Consider the following 18,847-nt stretch of genomic DNA (forward strand, 5'->3'; position numbering starts at 1 on the left):
CCTCTCACCACTGAGATGCACTAGTCGCTAAACAGTGCATTACCAAAATATTTATTGAATTTCATACTTGATAGCAGTCTTAAAACTAGTGTCTCATATATGAGACTGAAAAAAATGATTCATTTCACAAGCAAATGCTAAGTCTGTCCTATAATTTTGCTCTATTTTTGACATATATTTTAGTATATCAGTAAACCTCAGTGATTTGCTTTCCAGAGTTCTGTCTTGTAAGTAGCCTGACTATAAGGCAAAACTGAAAAGCCGTGCAAGTGGTTGTATAAGCTGGTATTTTATTTGCTTTGCTCCGTAACGGTGATGATCACACACCCATCAACACACTGATATATTTTTTCTGAGGCATTAATATGACAGGTAAAATACCTTCTATTTTATCACTGTCCTTAGCCTGAGGCATTAAAACGCTTAATGATGTGAGTTCAAAGTTCTACATTTTTCATCTTAATAGCAACAATTCTGTTTTATTTTAGATGTACAAGTCCTCAGCTTCACTGTATCTTTATTCATGTTCAAGATGGGTTTGAAGCATCTTTAAATCCTTGGTTGAGTTCTGCTTCTTTTTGCAGCAAAGGTTGCACAACCTGTGGAAGTTTCCGAAAGGTTGAGAAGTGCTCTTCTCTCTCTCAGTAAATCACAATGTTACAGGAACTGGTCAGAGAAACTTCTTTAGAACTCTGAATTTAAGAAAGCCCAATTAAAGAAAGCTGGACATTAGTCATGTATGTTAACACATCAGATGAAAGCCAGTACATCAACAGTCAGAGCTTCTGTCCACTTGTTTCTCAATTGTCTGGCCTTGTGACAGTTAGGATGCACGGCTGGCTCCTTGATGCAGAAGACTGTAAAATGTTTGATGCTGTGAAGGTGCATAACCCCATCTAGGAGTTGAAAATATCTTGGCAACTGCTTTTGCACTTTCACCAATTGTTCAAGACTAAAAACATTTGAAAGTGTTTTTTTCATTGCTGTATGAATTATGCACCTGTATTTCAAATAAATATGTTGTAAAATTTTTACCACAATGAAATATGTGAAAGGATTAAGGAAGACAGAATTAACTAAATTGAAAAACCTGACCTGCTTTACAAATATATTGTAACTAAGTGATGCCTTCTACAGAAAAATGTATAATATGCTTAAAGACTGTTTAAAATAAATATTTCTATTCAGTTGTTCTGCTTGGAATTAAATGAATTACATGAATCATTTGCCTTTAAATATAATCAAAAAACTATTTGTAGCAGCACTGCACTAAAAATAATATTGGATGCTAGATTTCACTAGTATTAAAAACTGATTAAGGCCACTTGTAACTTCATGCCAGAAACTATCACAGGACTAGCTATAGAGGTGGACGGCAGCTGTCCCTCTCAGCAACAACCAGTCGATAACCTGGTTTATACCATTTGCATGACAGTGAGCAATCTTAATCTAGTTTTGCTAGGCAATGAAGGAAAAACTTCCCTTTGAATACTATGATTTCAATTTCTCTCTCTCTTTTTGCTCAATTATTTATGGGAAAAATGATTTTCTGAGAAAAATGATTTTTCAGGGATTTGGACATCGTAGGGAAAGGAGTCAAATATATAGCAAAGTTCCAAGTTTGAATTACACTACTTTTCCCACAATTGATACCGCTGGCTTTAACTAAGTCACAATATAGTTTTATGTGTATAGACTCTGTACTACAGGAGTGAAGACTGTCAGTCTAAGACCGCCAAAGTCTTAGTCCACAATTTCAATTATCTTTGCAGAGCCTGCTACTACAACTTTTGGCTTTAATGTGGTACCACAAGAAAACCAGAAAAAGGCCACATTCCAAAATGTTACCGTCCTATTTGAACAATTCATCCAACAGGAAGACTTCTATGGAAGTCGAAAAATAAACAAACAACATGCCTAAATTAAGTTTGAAAAGTAGAACTTTATTAACAAGCACGTGAAAAAGAAAAAACAACAAGCCTTTCTGAATTCAGCTGCCATACTCAGACCCGTAAAATAAGGTATCTTTAAATATGGCAGTCTATCTTTTTCAGGTCATTGCCACCAGTAGCCACTGTAACATAAATTGTTGCCATAAACTGAAAATACTGTAATTGCTAGTTCATGTGTTGTCAGTCAGGTAAAAAGTCAAAAGAATACAAGAGTAACTAAAATAAAGGATAAATTAAATCTACCAAGTGTTTTTTTTTTTCAATTCATATTAGACTTAAAATTGTGTTTCAAGAACGTAAAAAAAAAAAAAAAGCCAGAACACTTCATTGCTGCAGTGCTTTCTAAATGCATTTGCCTGGATGTCTTTATGACAACGCACATACAGCTACTAGCTTCAAGTAATTTGTCTACTTGTTACCAGGGGCAGCTCACTGTCAAGAAACCATTCAGATTAATTGTCTTGATAACATTCTGATCTTCGCCATCAACCAACGCACAAAGTGATACCACACCTCTGTCAGAAACGTTTGTACCTGGCTTTAAAAAAAATAAACAAGCAAGAATTAGTACAAGACTTTAAAAAAAAAAAAAAACAAAAAACCAACAAGCAAACAAGTACTCATTAGCACTGAAATGCAATGCTTGTCACAGAAAATAAGAAAAACAAGTTCCCATAAGAACAGTTTTTTCTATGAAGAAGTGGAGAGTTCTAAACAAATGATTCCAAATAAAAGCAAGGCACTGAAGTATTGAAAAGGGAATAGTTCAGCAACGTAAACTTGAAATGCCGATCTTGTCCAGAAAACAAATTAGAGCTACATATCCCGCTATATCATGTGTATAAAGAAGCAGTTGCTTTTGAAAATGCATACAATAACTGTGAAAATTGTATTTTAGTTAACAACCTTTTACCTTCAAAATAACCCTCAAGCAGATAGAGTAACTCTTAAAAGTTGTGTTAATTAAAAAATTAAAGAAAAAAATATTTAGAGTTTTAATCATGACATAAATGGCGAGAAAGGTATGAGTGGTAGTTAAAACCTCTCATCACAGCAATAAAATACTTTCCTTCACTCTAGCTAAGAAAATAATATTCCACTGCTGCTAGGCAAAGAAGGAATTAATTATGGCAGAGAAGATCTCTGTAGAGAGCCATGACAGCAGGTGGAAGTCCTGAAGCATTAAGTTTTTGCATGGAATTCAAAACTTTCCAAGAGCTAGACAAATTTGTCAGGCAACTGTGTATCTCAATTTAGCATAAAATTACAACACTTACAACTGTTCAAATCAGTGATGGATATTTAGTTATTTTGTATAGGATTCTCTCTCCAGGGCTGCTTCCATTCGACTCTGTTTTAAACCCTACAGGACACAATGTCGTTAGAGCTTTAACTTTCTTGTAAAAACAAGATATTGTCACAAAATAAAGATATTTACAGACAACTTTTTTTTTTTTTTTTAATTCCTTAACAAATCAAGAGATCAGACATCGAGCATTAAACAGGACAGAAATTAAACTACCTGTCCCCATTACAAATAGTATTTTTATGGAATGATTAAGATCTCTATTTCTTGACCAATGAAAATCATATTAAAAAAAATCACTTATATAATCTGAAGCAAGATATACTAAAGTTAGTCCTTCAAGGAGGACCTAGAACTAAAACAACACCAACCATACAAACATCCAGGCTCATGTGACCCCTACTCAAGGACATGAATATGCATATAATCCAAAATACTTTTAAATCTAACTATTATAATTTACAGCAGCAGCAACACACACAAACAAAAGCAGGATTACAAAGATACTTCCAGACAGAAATTGCACATACCAGGTAATAGCCAGTGTGATAACCACTCATGTACCAGGCTATCAACATGCTTCCCAATGCTTCATCATCCTCAGGAGAATCTGGCCCCATAGGTGGTGGAGGAGGAATCAGCTAAGAAAACACCAAGGAAATGTAAGTTGTTTGTTTCAGTGGAGTACAGGCCATGTTAGATAGCAACCAATTCTAAATGACCAAAATATAAAACTGAAAACAAGGAACATATCCTCAATGCACTCCCTGGAAAGGAGTCAAGCAAAACAATCTTTTCTAAAAACATTTGGTTTCCAAAGCCTGGAGGAGCAGGGTTCCTGTAGTTTGACTGTTCAAACAAACTTTCATTAGAACAAGAAAATACTTATTGGTATCAGTGAATGCTGTTAGTCAAATGTAAGGTAATAAGTGGAGACCAGGCCCCCTGTGCTAGATCTCTGCAATATTTGCAATTGAATGGGTTGTCAAATATTTAGAAAATACGGAGTCTAACTCAGAAATATGTCCTAAAAACAAGTGTTGTGGTTTAACCCGGCTGGCAGCTAAACACCACACAGCCGTTCGCTCACACTCCCCCCTCCCTCTCTGCGACTAGGGACAGAAATGGGAAAGTGAAGCCTGTGAGTTGAGATAAAGACAGCTTATTAAGACAGAAAAAAATAACATAAACGATGATAATAGTACTAAGAATAATAATGTGTACAAAACGAGTGATGCACAATGTAATTGCTCACCACCCGCAGATCGATGCCCAGCCTAACCCCAAGCAGTCCGGCCCTCCTCCCACCTGCTAGCCACCCCTATATATTGTTCAGCATGACCCCATATGGTTTGGAATACCCCTTTGGCTAGTTTGGGTCACCTGTCCTGGGTCTGTCCCCTCCCAGCTCTTGCTGCACCCCCAGCCTGCCCGTTGGCAGGACAGAGCAAGAAGCTGAGACGTCCTTGGCTTAGGATAAGCACTGCTCTGCAACAATTAAAACATCGGGGTGTTATCAGCACTTTTCTCATCCTAAGCCAAAACATAGCATTCTACCAGCTACTAGGAAGAAAATTAACTCTGTCCTAACTGAAACCAGGACACCAGGTGATCAGCACACTCGGAAAAAATGTGATCACCAATACTCATCTCTGACACTTTTTACTCTTACTTACCGGTGGTCCTGCTGGAAAGGGTGGAGGCCAGCAAGATAAGAATGGCGGAGGTGTTCTGAGTTTTGATCCAGACTATATTGAAGTAATTGAACAACGAAAGTTAAGAAAAAAAATTAAGACATTAGATTTTATTAAACACAAGAATCTGAAGCAATGCACAAACCTTAAGCTAAAGACAGCCCATCCAAACAATTTAGTGAAACTGAATTAAGAACATGGGACGGCTATTTCTGGGGAGCATTCCATGACTAGAACAGTAGAACTTGTATTAAATACGCCCTGAGGTAACCACTGCTGAAACAAGGTTCTATTTAACACAAGCTTTCAAAAAAGTCTTTTTAAACAGAAGTCTACACAGAAGGCATCTGAATTTTTACATGAAGAATATATGATACTTCCCACAAACATACAGATAATTTCTCTGTTCATTGAGGGTCCCTTCCAATTCGGGTTATTCTATGATTCCGTGACTATATGACAAATATTATACTATTGTCTCAGAATTTAGCGAGCAGGCTTAACAGTGGTATAGGAATTACTGCAGATAAGACTAAGCTTACCCTTCCCAGGCTGGGGGCTGCTGGTGGTATGGGAAAACGGAAGTTCTGGGGAGAGAATCTTGCCTTTGTGCAGTTGTTTTTGTTTTGAGGTGACTGGAAAGATTTTTCACTTTCATCTGTTGAATATGGAGTCTCGTTTTCATTCTGGAAAACCAAAACATTTTTATAAGATGCACTAAACATGAGTTTGCAAAACGCAATTTCAGCGTGAAAAAGTGTGGACAGCCCTCTTTCTTCCCTTCCCAATCCTACTGAGGAGATATCTCATAACCCTACCTGTTCATCACGCTAGCTAGGTTTACTTTTACTCATAAATTTCTCGTCTCCCACGCTGACTTCCAGAAGTAAGGGGATGCTTCTGCCGCCTGCATCAGTTTGTGTTCCTTCACAATGCAATTGGGTTTCCAGTCTCACATAACCCGTCTGGTCACAGCAGCGGTGCCAGAAATGCTGGAAAGCACCCCTTGCCTCCCCAGAATCCCCCATCTTACTGTTTCGTCGTTGGCTGGAAGGAGTAGATCGGACAGGTTCTGCTCCTCCTTGTTCCCGTATCCGTCGTAGGTAACGACACACGTGCCCCTCTTCTGGTTTATGGAGACGATCGTTGCCAGGTACACGTTGCCGTCCTCGGACCAAACCGCGTTACAGCTGTCACCAACCTTCCACTGCAGCAGGAGGGAGAGAGGCAGGTAACCAAGTACAGCAGCGACTGACGAGGAAGAAGCCTTTTTCCGCCCCGCTTTTTGTCCCAACCACTGTACCGGGTGGCGGTACGCGAGCTCTGCGGCGCTCTCGCCGCCCTCCCCCCGCGGAGCGCTACTTTTGAGGTAAAAGCAGCCCGTTTTGGGGCCCCGCGTCACCTGCACCGCGCTGCCCTTCTTTCTGTTCCTGTTCTTCTTGTTGTTCTTCCTCTTCATCCCCGGCCGCTGCTCCTGCCTGTCGGCGGGCTCGGCGCACTCCCCATTCCTCAGGGCGTTCTTGGGGCACAGGCAGGGCGCGGCCGTGAGCACCGGCCCCGAGCCGCGCCCCGGGAGGGGGGGGGTGAAGAGGGGGTCCCCCCGCGCCGCCCCTCACCTTGAAGGAGGCCACCGCCTTGTCGTACGCCTTGATGAGGGCCGTGTCGTCCCACACGTCCGAGTCGTCGCTCTGCGGAGGCCACGCAGCGCCTTACAGCCGCCGCCATCGCCTCACCCCCCCACCCTCCCCCGCCCCGCTCCCTCAGCGTCCCCCCCCCCGCCGCCGCCCACCTGCCCGGTGCCGCGCCGGAACAGCACGCGCTCCGACATGGCCGCCCCGCCGCACCGGCACGGCGCGAACTGCGCACGCGCCGCGGGGAGCTCCCGGGAGCGGCGAGGCCACGCCCCCAAGCCCACGGCCCTCCCGAGTCCACGCCCCCGCTGCTGACCCGGGCCAGGCGGGTGCCATGCAAGGTTTCTTTTTATTGTAAAAATAGTTAAATAGGGGAGAACGCGCGGCTACAGGCGTGTTGCACCGCGAGCCCAACGCAGCTTCTGGGAAAGGCGAGAAAGAAAACCTGGTCTAAGTGCAGGCGTACAGACTCGTCCCCGGAACCGTTCCGTGGAAGAGACAGACACGGCGCAAGCCGGAGCACGGCGAGCGCCCGGTACTACCAGTGCTACACATGCAGAGCAGTCGGCTTGGAAACAGCATTCCAGACAACTACACCTACGCTAACCAGAGGACAAACTAACGCTAGCTGAACAAGGCTGCAAGATTAACACTGAAATCATTTAATGGCTGGCCATTTTCACAAATGATCCTCTAGGCCTTTCTGCTGCAGCGGTGCACTCCTGTCTACTCTGCAGGGATGCTTCATTTTGCTTCTGCCTGCAGAGACTTCCTTTCGTTAGCCGCCTTCTGTTTCTGCTGCATGATTTCAGAGTCCCTGTGAAGAAAAAAAACATTGCATTTCAGATAACAGCTTGCTCCTTTTCTAAACAGTCTCCTCCGGCTTTTCCACAGCCCTTTACATAAACCCCGTTTTGATAACGGGAAAATACTAGAATAAAACATCTCAGCCATTATCATGCCGGTCCTTTCATCAAGGTACGCCATGATTTAGAAAAGCTGCTTGATTAATGGATTGTATCTAATTCTGAGTTTTAGAAATATAGGGTGCAATGAAACAAGCATCTTCAAGAAAGTGTTATACCGCTGTTAGCATCATGCAAAAAGTTGCTAAAAAGAAATAAAAGCCTTTCCAGGTCTTGGAAGAAAAAAAAATGTTCAACAGCAGACCCAGCAAAACCTACATCCAGGGTTTACACTTTGGCACTTGAGTTGAGCAAAATACTTAAATCTGCTTGTTTAAGGTAAGACACTGGATTTTTCTGATTCCTCTCATTTTGCCCAACCACTTGGGCAAAAGCACAGTGCTAGATTTCTCACCTCTGTTTTCTCTGAGAAGCAGACAAGCTATCTTCTTTCCTTTTCCCTTTGTGGATTTCCTGAGTCTTCTTCAGGTTCTTTTGGCGAGCAAGTTCACGTTGGTTCCCACCTAGAAGATACCGTACAGTTTATATAGGTCCTACCACTTTCCACATGCATTTTGTGTGTGTAGGAGTTGATTACAAAGGTGGTAACGTTTGGCTCTGCCTGTTGGCAGTGGCAGTATCTTCTGTCATGGTCTCCCTGCCAGGTGCACCGTGAGAGGCAAGACAGCCTATTACTTCTCACGCTTACATTCCTACAGGTCATGCTCAAAGGATCACCAAAATCCATCTCAACATTCCTTGCAAAATGTGCCATTTTTCCAGGTGAACAATGCAGTTTCCTCCAAAAGACTGAAGGCAGACCATCCCATCAATGACCTGGGCAAAACAATGACAGCTACTCTTCCAAAGAGGAGCCATCCTCCAGGAGCCTTGAACATGATTCCAGCATCCAACAGAGCGTACAAATTAACTTTACACTGGAATTACATCATTAAAATTAAGGCAGTCTGAGAGAGCTTATAAAACTTCCTCAAACTCTGCCCAAGGCCTTCTTAAGAAATCAAAAAGCACATACATATTTGGAATCCAGACGTGTCTATCTGCTTTCAGTCTGTCATGCTGTCGTGCAAAATCACTGATGTTGGATCACATCCCATGGTCAAGCAGCCGAACCTTTTAAACCTTGCTCATACTTACTAAATAGCAGCTGGGAGCCTTGCACCCATGTGTAGAAGAACACACTTCCGCTGATGCCACTTAGAGGATGACCAGTATGGGTAAGACAATGTCAGATCTGAGAACTTTGACCTTATATTCTATTAAAGTCCCCCAAACCACTTAACGTGGGATTAATAATGCACACATACCTCAGAAACTCAGTTAGGACTATGAATTACTAAGAGTTGCCTTCCTCTAGCACTATGAAAGCAGAGAAGACCACTTAGTATACAAGCAGCTGTATGGATGTTTAATTCTTTTTTGCTACTCAGTACTAAGGCAGCCAAAGAGCTCCAGCCCAAGGTTTAGTTTACAGACCATGCAACACAGAGCACCCTGTGAAAGAAAGGGGTTCACAAAGCTGAATACCTACTCAGAACTACAGGTCCTCATCAAGACTCCTTGCTTCCTCCTCACCACCAGCATTAATGAGATCCTGTCCCTGAAGTTCTGCCATGTAGAACTGTTAGTAGTAGAGTTGATTAGAACTTGATGACTCACGAGCAGATGATACTTTCCACGCTATAAATGGCCCTTGGATTTTGTAGGGCTCAAGGAAGAGGTACGAGTATCATGCAAGCAGGTTAGCAGCTATCAGACAGGTCTTCTGTGGTGCTTAAACTAAGTGTAGTCTTTTACCATGACAAAAAAGGAGGTGAGAAGCCAAAACACACTGCTATAGACAAAATTTATACAGCAGTCATCCTCCACCCTTAACCTTATACCTTTCTTTCCTCTCCAGGCAAATATTGTGCAGGGTGTCCACAGAACACATGTAAGACTGAAAGCTCAAGAAGCAAGTTGAATGGCACCAATGAAAACCTTGGCTGCTATTTCTGCAAAGCAAAGGAGAGCAGAGGGGAAGGAACAGCAGTATAGTATGCACACAGAGCATACAAACCCAAACTATTATTTGAAAAGAAGTATTCCTTTATCATCTCTATTTCCAAGAAAATATTGCAAAAGGACTGTTTGGCCCCAGCACTTTACCTGAGATGCTGAGTGAGAATCCCTAGCTCCACAGGAGATGGTCCTGTTTGCTACATTCCATAATATAAAACTAAATCTTCCATTAAATGTGGTCCTAACAAGATGCCAATTCCACTTTCTGTAATGTGAAATTCAGGCATTAACAGCTACTTAAAGGCCAGTACATACTTCCTGCTTATACCTGTGCTCTGGCACCCCAGTCCGGGCCTGCCTCTGCAAGACATACAGCCTTGCTTCTGCCTGTCCCTCCTCTCCCATCTCCAAGATCCATCTGTCCTTGAAGAGAAAGACAAGCAGAAGGCCTCTGTACAGTATTGAAACAAGCAGCAATTGTCTTTACTGGAAGGAGGTCAAAGAGAACGGCTGTAAGGGTTGACTACTAAGGTCATGATCCCTGGACTACATTCTGAGTAGCAAAGGATCTAATCACAGTCAGAACTTCCAGCTGAATAGAACTGTCTGCAACCACATTCCCAAAATAGAACACTAAAGTAAACAGTGGAAGACAAGTGCCAAAAAAAAGTTCTCCAATTCATCTAGCAATGAACATCTTCACAAATCTATTTTGGTTCCAGGTATTTGCACTGCTTCAATCTCACAGTGCAACAATTACCGTGAATTTATGAATTCAGAGGCACAATTGCTAATAAACAATATAATCTTATTCTGTTTTACCATGTGACTACTTGAAGTCAGAAGGAGACCCACGTGATCAATACCAAAGCCCTGAACTGTAAACATATCCCACAGCAAAGGCCGAACAGCAGAGTGGCATACCACAACTGCTACACCTCTAGCATTTCAGTACTGTATTAAAGTAGGTCACAGAACAAAATGCAACCGCTCTGTTATAATTAGTTGTGGGACACTGTACCTCTCCTCAAAACTTAAGCCGTAGTTATCCTAGTATCACAAGAACAGGAAAAAAAAACATCAAAAGCCATCAACCTGCTTCTTCAAATTCAAGGTCTGATCTGCACATAGACCGTTTATGATGTAGTCCTTTGTGCTTCCAGCAGCACAGCGTATAATATAGTGTATGTGAGGGCGTGTTTTCTGTTTTTTTTATGAAGTCCAAACTTAAAAACACCTCCTTAATTAACCACGGGCAGTTTCAGTGCTGCCAAGCGTCCTGTGCAGCAGACAGAAGAGCCGCAGCACCTACCAGGTTAAGTGGGGCTATTCTAGGCTCCGCTATTTTAGAGCAGATCTATCCACGTTAGTTTTGAACAGCACGCTAACGCCAAAAAAAAAAAAAAAAAAAAAAACGACGTGCTATTAACTATTTGCAACCACGCAGAAACCTTTTTTTTTTTTTTTTTTTTTTTTTTTACAGCCTGGCCAACAGCCAGGCCCGAATCCCACCGTTCCTTCCCTGCTCCCTCCTCCCCCCCTCACGGCCGCTCCGTGAGGGCCGCCCCCGGCTCCCCGAGGCCACCCCGGGCCCCGCACAACCCCCGGGCCGCCCGCGGCTCCCCGCTCCGCCTTTCCCCGGGGTGCATCCCGAATCCCCGCTCCGTGACGGGTCCCCTCCTCACTCACGGGTCATGGCGGAACGCTGTGGCCGCGCACCGCCGCCCCCCAACCTCCCTCACCGGCTGCTAGAAGCTTCTAACGGCCCGCCCGCCGCGCGCTCCCCTTATAAAGCCTCGCCCGCCGCTACGTCACGCGCCGCGCGCGGGGAGGGGGCGTGGCCCACGGTGGCGGCGGCAGCAGCGCGCGCCGATGACGCGCGCGGCGGCGGCGCCGGTGGAGGAGCGGCAGCAGCAGGAGGCGGCGGCGGCCATGCCGTGAGCGCGCGGGGCTCGCGCCGCCCGCGGGCCGTTAACGCCGCCTCAGCGCCGCCGCCGCCATGTTCCGCCGGTCCCGGCTGAGCGTGCGGCCCAACGTGCGGCCCGCCGGCAGGGAGACACAGGGAGCGCCCGCAGCCGCTGGGGCTGAGCCGCAGCCGCCGCCGCCGCCTCCAGCCGGGAGCCGTGACGAGGGGTGAGTGCCGAGTGGGGTGGGCGGCGTTGTGGTGGTGTCCCCTCGCGGCTTTCTCGGTGTTTTAGGGGCTTTTTGTGGGTTGTCCTTCGGAGCGGCCTCGCCGCTGCCTCTAGCTGGCTGTACGTGCGCCAGTACCGGCGGTTTTTTTTTTTGTTTTTTTTTTTTTCCTTAAAATGTCCTTCGTGGCGTTGCACGCGGTCGCAGAATCGCAAAATAATTTCTAGGTTGGAAGAGAGCTCGGGATCACCGAGTCCAACCTCTGACCTGACACCAACAGGCCTCCACTAAACCATATCGCTAAGTTCAGCACCTTTACGATATCTTTAACGAGTAACTCGGGTGTCAGCGTGCCTGCGGTCGACCCGTGCTGCCTTCAGTCCAGCTCCTTTCTTGCCTGCCGAAAGCTGTTCCACAGCACGCCGTGAGTCACAGGATCACAGAATCACAGAATTTCTAGGTTGGAAGAGACCTCAAGATCATCGAGTCCAACCTCTGATCTAATGCTAACAGTCCCCACTAAACCATATCCCTAAGCTCTACAAGGATGAGGGTGGTCTTCTTCCAACAGTCACTTATAAAAATGTGTCAGCTACAGAGAAAAGATCAGCGTGTCACTGGTTAGGCAGAGCTTACTCCTGAAATGACGGCGCGGTTCGTCAGTTATGCGGCAGAGATGCTGACTCAGCAGATTTACCCTTTTTTTTCTTTATTGTAGCTTAATGGGTGTGTTAGCATGATGTAATTTGCAAAACCAGGCGCTAACGCTGTTCTGAAGTGGAGAATATTCTGTGAAATCATGACTTGAAAAAGTAGACTTTTACCATGTAAGTAGCAGGCTCTTGGCTAACAGTGAACGCCACCGCAAATATCCGTGCAAGCAAATCCAAAAATCCAGATCCTGTTGTTTTAAAGAAAAACTATAGCAGCTACATTAACCTTCCACTGCCTGTAGTGGAAGTTATTTCAGATGTAGTGTAAGACCTCCAGTTTGTTAACCCAGTGAGATGTGCGGGGTGGGGAAGAGGCCTAGGAAAGAGCTTTTTCAGGAATGTGCAGGTTTGGGAAGTGATGTGCTTACAGGAAGACTCTTATGGACCACTCCTACGGTGGCTTCTGGAGTGCAGGTGAAGGTAGAAAGCAGCATCTGCCTGTAAGTGCAGGGAGACTCAGCGGAACTGAACGCATAGTCCTGGCAGCAGGTAGTAGAGGCACAGGTGAGAGTTTCTCCCTTTTGACCCCATATGCTCACCCCTGAATTCCACAGAATTCATAAAGTTTCAGCATGGTTTTGAAGGCCTGTACGAACCAAACAGGAGAGAGTAGGTGTCCTGGTTTCAGTTAGGACAGAGTTAATTTTCTTCCTAGTAGCTGGTAGGGTGCTACGTTTTGGCTTAGGATGAAAAGAGTGCTGCTAACATGCTGATGTTTTAATTGTTGCAGAGCAGTGCTTACACCAAGCCAAGCATGTTTCAACTTCTCACTCTGTCCTGCCAGCGGGCAGGCTGGGGGTGCAGCAAGAGCTGGGAGGGGACAGACCCAGGACAGGTGACCCAAACTGTCTAAAGGGGTATTCCAAACCACATGGGGTCATGCTGAACAATATATAGGGGTGGCTAGCTGGGGTGGGGGGCCGGTTGCTCGGGGTTAGGCTGGGCATTGGTCAGCAGGTGGTGAGCAATTGCATTGTGCATCACTTGTTCTGTACGTGTTATTATTCTTAGTACTATTGTCATAATTAATGTTATTTTTTTTCTTTCTTAATAAACTGTCTTTATCTCAACTCACAGGCTTCACTTTCCTGTTTCTGTCCCTAGTCCCAGAGAGGGAGAGGGGAGAGTGAGCGAACGGCTGTGTGGTGTTTAGCTTCTGGCTGGGTTAAACCACAACAGTAGGCCAAGGGATTTATTGCAGTGTAAGCAGTAGTAGCTTCTTGGAGAGCTGTCTCGTTGCATTTTAAAAACTGGCCGCCAGGTTGTTTCAGAAGATTCAAGAAGAGTGGATATAAGGAAAGGCAATTTGATTTCTTGAGTGCAGTAATTGGTAGAATACAGCACAACGTGGTTTTATGTAGTCTGCAGAAAAAGGGAAACGAAAATTCCCTGAGCGTAAGGTTACTGCTTTTCATTTTTTCAAAATGGTGTCTGCTAATGTTGATTAACTTTAGGAGGCTGCAAACTCATTTCCCTGCAGTGGGATGGAAAGAGGATCAGAAAGGTAAAAAGAAAACTCGTGGGTTGAGACACAGACAGTTCAACAGGTAAAACAGACACTTTTCATGCAAGCAAAGCAAACTAAGGAATCCATTTGCTGCTTCGTATTAGCCTGCAGGTGTTCAGCCACTCCCAGAAGAGCAGGGCCCATCATGTGGAATGGTTCCTTGGGCAGACAAAGGCCATCGCTCCACATATACCCCTTCTTCCTTTTTTCCCCCTTTTATTGCTGACCATGACTTCACATGGCATGGGACATCCTCTTGGTCAGTTTGGCCAGCTGTCCTGGCTGTTACCCCTCCCCAGCTCCTGGTTCCCCCCCAAGCCTCCTCGCTGGCTCTTTGTAAGCACTGCTCTGCCACAGCTGAGACATTGGTGTATTATCAATGATATTTTCACCACAAATCCCACGAACAGTACCAAATGAGTCTGTATGAAGAAAGCTGTCTCTATGCCAGCCAACACCAGTACAGCTAAATTTAACTGTCCAAAATCTAGTGTGGTACTCTAGGAAGAACTTGTAAGCTACAGGTAGTGCTGAGAAGATAAGCAAAGAATTACTTTCCTCTGTCTCTTGCTGTACCAAAAACAGAGAATATTGAACGGAGGTTGTAAGGATCTCATTCAAAACACAGATAGGCAGCATATAGTGAAGTTGCTCAACGCCTTGTTAAAGGATGTTGTATGCACTGAGAATGTGTATGAACTCATGGCATGGGACAAATTGATACAGAAAAGTCTGCTGAGGCTGTTAAATAAGACATCATCTGTAGCCCATGCCTGTTCCACAGAGTATCTAGAGAGGTTTTGGAAAAATTGTGCTGTATATTTTTGCTTTCCTTCTATTCCTTCTACTTGCTTTTCTTCCTGTTCTTTCAAAGGCATTTGCTTGAGTATTTTTGGAGATGGATAAGTAAACCATAGGTGGGGTCATCCTTTTGTACAGAAACAAGGCATAGTTCCAAAGTGAAATTAAAAAGGTCTTCATGACTCATTTGTAATTCTGCTGTAGTTTTACTGTCAGCAACAGCCAGGGAGTCAAATACTAGAGCTGTTTTCAAGATTTTGGAAGATGATCATGGTTTTTGCTATTTTGTGAATTATTTCTGTGTAAAGGATGGAAACAATACTTAAATTAAGAAAGCTTACCAGGAAAGCTGGAAGTTGTTGTCCCCAAAAGCCCAGTTGTGAGGTGTTCGTTGGAACAACAGCCAGTTTCACAGCGGAGGACTTTTTTTTTTTTTTTTTTTTTTTAAATCACAGTTTAGATTTTATCTACTTACAAGTGTATAAGAGGATGGCTCAGGTTGGTTGTGATGAAAAATCGTAAAAGTACTTGTGGCATATACCGTTATTAAAATGTTCTTAATGTGTAACATGGTATGTAGGGTATTCTTTACAAAGCTTTATTGAGTTTATCGTACTATGATGTTTGGTATTCTTACTTGAAAGTCAAGAGCTTTCCAAAAAGAGGGCAAAAAAGGATTGCATGAGTTTAGCATTACTGGTCAACCAACTTGTAGAGAGCTAGTACTTAATATTAGAGATTAATACACCAGTTTTTGTATCTGGTTAGGTTGAATGCCAGGTGTAAGTTGGTTCAATTGTGACTTGCTGTATATATCTTTAATTTTCTGTACTACTGTATTCATACTGAGTGAAGCATGTGTCTTGATAGTAAGAGTTCTGAATTTGTCACTGAGAAGTATTTCAGAATGTTTCCTCTTAAATTTTCCAGTGATGACAAGGCTGATAGCTCAAATGATGCTGGAGAAACTAGTAAAGCTACAGAGACGCCTACACAGAGAAGAAAACGTATTTCCACTACGCCAAATCTTGTCAAACCCAGAGCTGGGCCTTCATCTGTTCAGTGTTCTGCATCAAAACCGCAGAGGCGAGCATTGCAGGCTCCTGATGGCAGTGCTTCAGTTCAGAAGGATTCTTCGGCATCAGAAAAGAGTAGTACTGAAGGCTCTTTGAAGTCTCCCATACTGCCTGAAAAGAAAACGCCTGTGCCACAAGTGCCACAGTTTTCACCCCTAAAAAAGTCTGTAAATAAAGAACAAACTGCCAGTGTAGCTGCTCAAAAAAATGATGATACCTTGCTGAAGAACCTACCCTCTCCACTCAAGGAGAGACCAACACAGGAAACGTCAGTGACAAAGGAGGAAAAGTTACCTACAAAACCTGCTCCCGCAAAAGAGAAACGAATCTGTTCTGATCGTGAAAGGATCCTCAAAGCTCGGAAGTTGAGGGAAATGCTTAGAGAAGAGCTGAAGAAAGAGCGCATGGTAGGTCTGCCTTGAGCAGTGCTGGTTTGTGAAGCACAGAGAAAGATTTGATTCATCTAACATTGTCACTGCTGCATTGCTGTAGTGTTTTCTGACAATGATCATCACCTGCTTACTGCTAATGGTTTGTGATGTTTCATAATTATGTATGGGGTTAGTTTGTTTGTAAGCAGTAACAGCACTTCCCTCATACAGATTTTATGGGAAAAAGGTATCTTTCCTTTTAGTTAGACTTGCAACACTTTTTGACCTGAGACATGCTTTGTAGTAGTCACCTTTCCAATCTTCACAGCTGATAATACCTTGGGGTGGTATGTAAGAAGCTTGGGATGCGGGGCTTCTTGCATTATTTTAGACTTGTTTATTTACTGAGTTCTGTGACTTTATCTCTGAGTGCTGAATTTCTTTGAGAGGACAAATCACTTAGAGGTCTATGGTGACAGACATTTGTCCTCTCCAACAAATGTACAGTCTTAAAATAAACTTTTCAGTTGAGTGTAAAAAAAAATAAAATAAAAGCACCACGAACAGCAACACCAAAACACCACCCCAACAGCAACAGCAAAAACCAACAATTTTCATCTGAATGGTACTTAATAAACAAAGAAAAATATTAATTTGTGTAATATAAAGTATTTCCAGGCTGAATTTCTATTTTGCTTTTATACAGAAACAGTTAAAACACAGGCCTCCAATTATCGAAGGGCGTTCTCCACCAGATCGCTCTAAAATGACCATGAGAGACTTGATATACTATCTGCCAGAAAACAACCCTATGAAGTAAGTATGACTTTTTCCTGCTCCTTAGGTTAAGTAATCTTTTTTTTTTTCCTGTCATTTTAATGATTGTGAAAAGGAGGATTCTTAAATCAATTAGCACAGATGCAATATTTTTGCAATGGCAATAAAAACTTCCATATGTGTTTTCACATCTGTTCAGTCCTTGTACAGAAATGAGAAAGGAGGTTAGTGTACCTGTTGAAAGATAAAAAGACAAACCTTTCCCCACTGCCGATTTATCTGTACAAATGCAGAATTATAGTAAGTTGCCTTTTGTTAGCTAGCTTCTGTTAAATTTCATTTTAGGGACTTTGAGTCACTACCAAATCTAGTGGACTTGAGGAAAACAAAGCATTTCTGCTTTCTGGCTGCTGAATTATAGAATATGCTGCAAGACCCTGGAGGTGCCTCTGTCCCATCTGGATGGATGTGGCTGTTGCTGTTCCTGAACAACAATCGCAAACATACGTACTGTTATCCAAGTCCTGTTCTTCCTTTCTGGTTGATCAGAAGTTAGCTAGTGAAATGAAAACACACACAGACTCTCTAGGTTTATGAACACACCTGTGCTCGTGGATCCCTTGAATGCAATACAGCTTCAAAGCCTTGTATCATGTTGGAAACATCCCCTCATCTTCCAGGCAGTACATGCATTTCTGACATCCTGGCTTGTTCAGACTGATGTTTGTTGGCACAACAGATGTATGTGCCCTCACGCTCATTCTACAAGTACAACTGCAATCGTGAATCTCTTGGATAAGTGTGAGCTCTGCCTTCCTAAAGTCTGTGTCTGGACCCTGGGCCTTTATCAAGTTACTTGCTGGGTTAAGCAAGCTGTGTGCATGTACACATCAACATGCATGCAGGGTTAAATGGTTAATAAAAACACAACCTGGCCTCTGCAGTTGCTGGCACTTAGTCTCTGTGCACACTACCACCAGCTGCTGACAGCTCAACCTACAGGCATTAAGATCTGTGGTGTCTCCAGTAGCTGGCGTGCAAACCTCACCTGCCTGTGAGCCTGTCTGCCTGCTGGCACCTAGACCCACCAGCCCAGTGAAATGCAGCCTTTTCTCCGATTGAGTTTTAGTCCCTGTTTCACTCACAGAAAGTGAGATTATACATGGAGGGGGAAAAAATAATTCTGAAGGGTTTGAATTGGAAGGGATGTTTGAAGATGACCGAGTCCCAGTCCTCCTGCCAAGGGCAGGGACACCTTCCACTAGATCAGGCTGTCAAAAACCCCATCCAGCCTGACCTTGTACAGTTCCAGGGATGGGACATCCACAGCTTTTCCAGGCAACCTGTTCCAGTGTTCCACTACCCTCTGAGTGAAGAATATCTTCCAAATATCTAATGCAAACTTACCCTCTTTTGGTTTAAAACCACTACGCTTCCTTACAAAGAGCTCCTCCCCAGCTTTTCTTTTGGCACCTTTTAGGTACTGGAAGGCTGCTGTAAGGTCTCCCTGGAGCCTTCTCTTCCCCAGTCTGAACAATCCCAACTCACTCAGCCTGTTGTTACAGGAGAGGTGCTCCAGCCCTTTGATCATCCTCATGGCCCTCCTCTCGACTTGTTCTAATACTTCCATGTCCTTTCTGTGCTGGGGGCCCCAGAGCTGAATGCAGTACCCCAGGTGGGGTTTCACAAGAACAGAGCAGAGGGAAAGAATCACCTCCCTCCACCTGTTGGTCATGCTTTTGATGCAGCCCAGGGTACAACTGGCTTTCTGGGCTGCAAGTGCACACTGCTGGCTCATGTTCAGTTTTTTATCCACCAACACCCCCCCACAGTTGTGCTGTCAGTTCACTTATCACTGAGTTTGTATGTTCATATAAGTTCATATAATCCCACAACGTCTTTCTGAATACAACAATAGGTTTTGGAGAGTCCCCTCAAGCCCTTTCAAATATCTCATAAGAT

General features: G+C 43.8%; 3 protein-coding genes across 11 annotated transcripts in view; 1 reads left to right on the forward strand and 2 right to left on the reverse strand.

Moving 5' to 3' along the window:
• Nucleotides 1-1,922: 1,922 nt before the first annotated feature.
• On the reverse strand, nt 1,923-6,919 carry SMN1 (survival of motor neuron 1, telomeric). 3 transcript variants are annotated; one of them, XM_038169736.2, is made up of 9 exons: nt 6,742-6,919; nt 6,569-6,660; nt 6,355-6,471; nt 5,986-6,159; nt 5,495-5,638; nt 4,935-5,006; nt 3,789-3,899; nt 3,230-3,315; nt 1,923-2,486 (listed from the first exon to the last, which is right to left on the reverse strand). In XM_038169736.2, exons 1-8 carry the CDS (start codon nt 6,917-6,919, stop codon nt 3,259-3,261), a joined length of 945 nt encoding a protein of 314 aa, XP_038025664.1. In that variant the 3' UTR covers nt 1,923-2,486; nt 3,230-3,258. The 3 variants fall into 3 exon arrangements, with proteins under 3 accessions (XP_038025664.1, XP_038025663.1, XP_038025665.1); XM_038169735.2 differs by having other exon boundaries at nt 1,923-2,490; XM_038169737.2 differs by having other exon boundaries at nt 1,923-2,490; nt 6,569-6,640; nt 6,742-6,888.
• On the reverse strand, nt 6,914-11,344 carry LOC101792525 (small EDRK-rich factor 1). The gene is made up of 3 exons (XM_027446136.3): nt 11,200-11,344; nt 7,904-8,012; nt 6,914-7,400 (listed from the first exon to the last, which is right to left on the reverse strand). Exons 1-3 carry the CDS (start codon nt 11,204-11,206, stop codon nt 7,328-7,330), a joined length of 189 nt encoding a protein of 62 aa, XP_027301937.1. The 5' UTR covers nt 11,207-11,344; the 3' UTR covers nt 6,914-7,327.
• A 27-nt stretch (nt 11,345-11,371) lies between these two features.
• The window catches only part of BDP1 (BDP1 general transcription factor IIIB subunit), a 56,807-nt gene continuing 49,331 nt past the window's right edge, over nt 11,372-18,847 (forward strand). For all 7 annotated transcript variants that reach the window (XM_038169728.2, XM_038169733.2, XM_038169732.2 and 4 more), the window contains exons 1-3: nt 11,372-11,643; nt 15,592-16,144; nt 16,815-16,924. In XM_038169728.2, the coding sequence (XP_038025656.1) occupies nt 11,510-11,643; nt 15,592-16,144; nt 16,815-16,924 (797 nt within the window). In that variant the 5' untranslated portion in view covers nt 11,372-11,509. The remainder of the gene's footprint in view (nt 11,644-15,591; nt 16,145-16,814; nt 16,925-18,847) is intronic.

Source organism: Anas platyrhynchos, chromosome Z, assembly GCF_047663525.1.
Source record: "Anas platyrhynchos isolate ZD024472 breed Pekin duck chromosome Z, IASCAAS_PekinDuck_T2T, whole genome shotgun sequence".
Taxonomy (NCBI): Eukaryota; Metazoa; Chordata; class Aves; order Anseriformes; family Anatidae; genus Anas; species Anas platyrhynchos.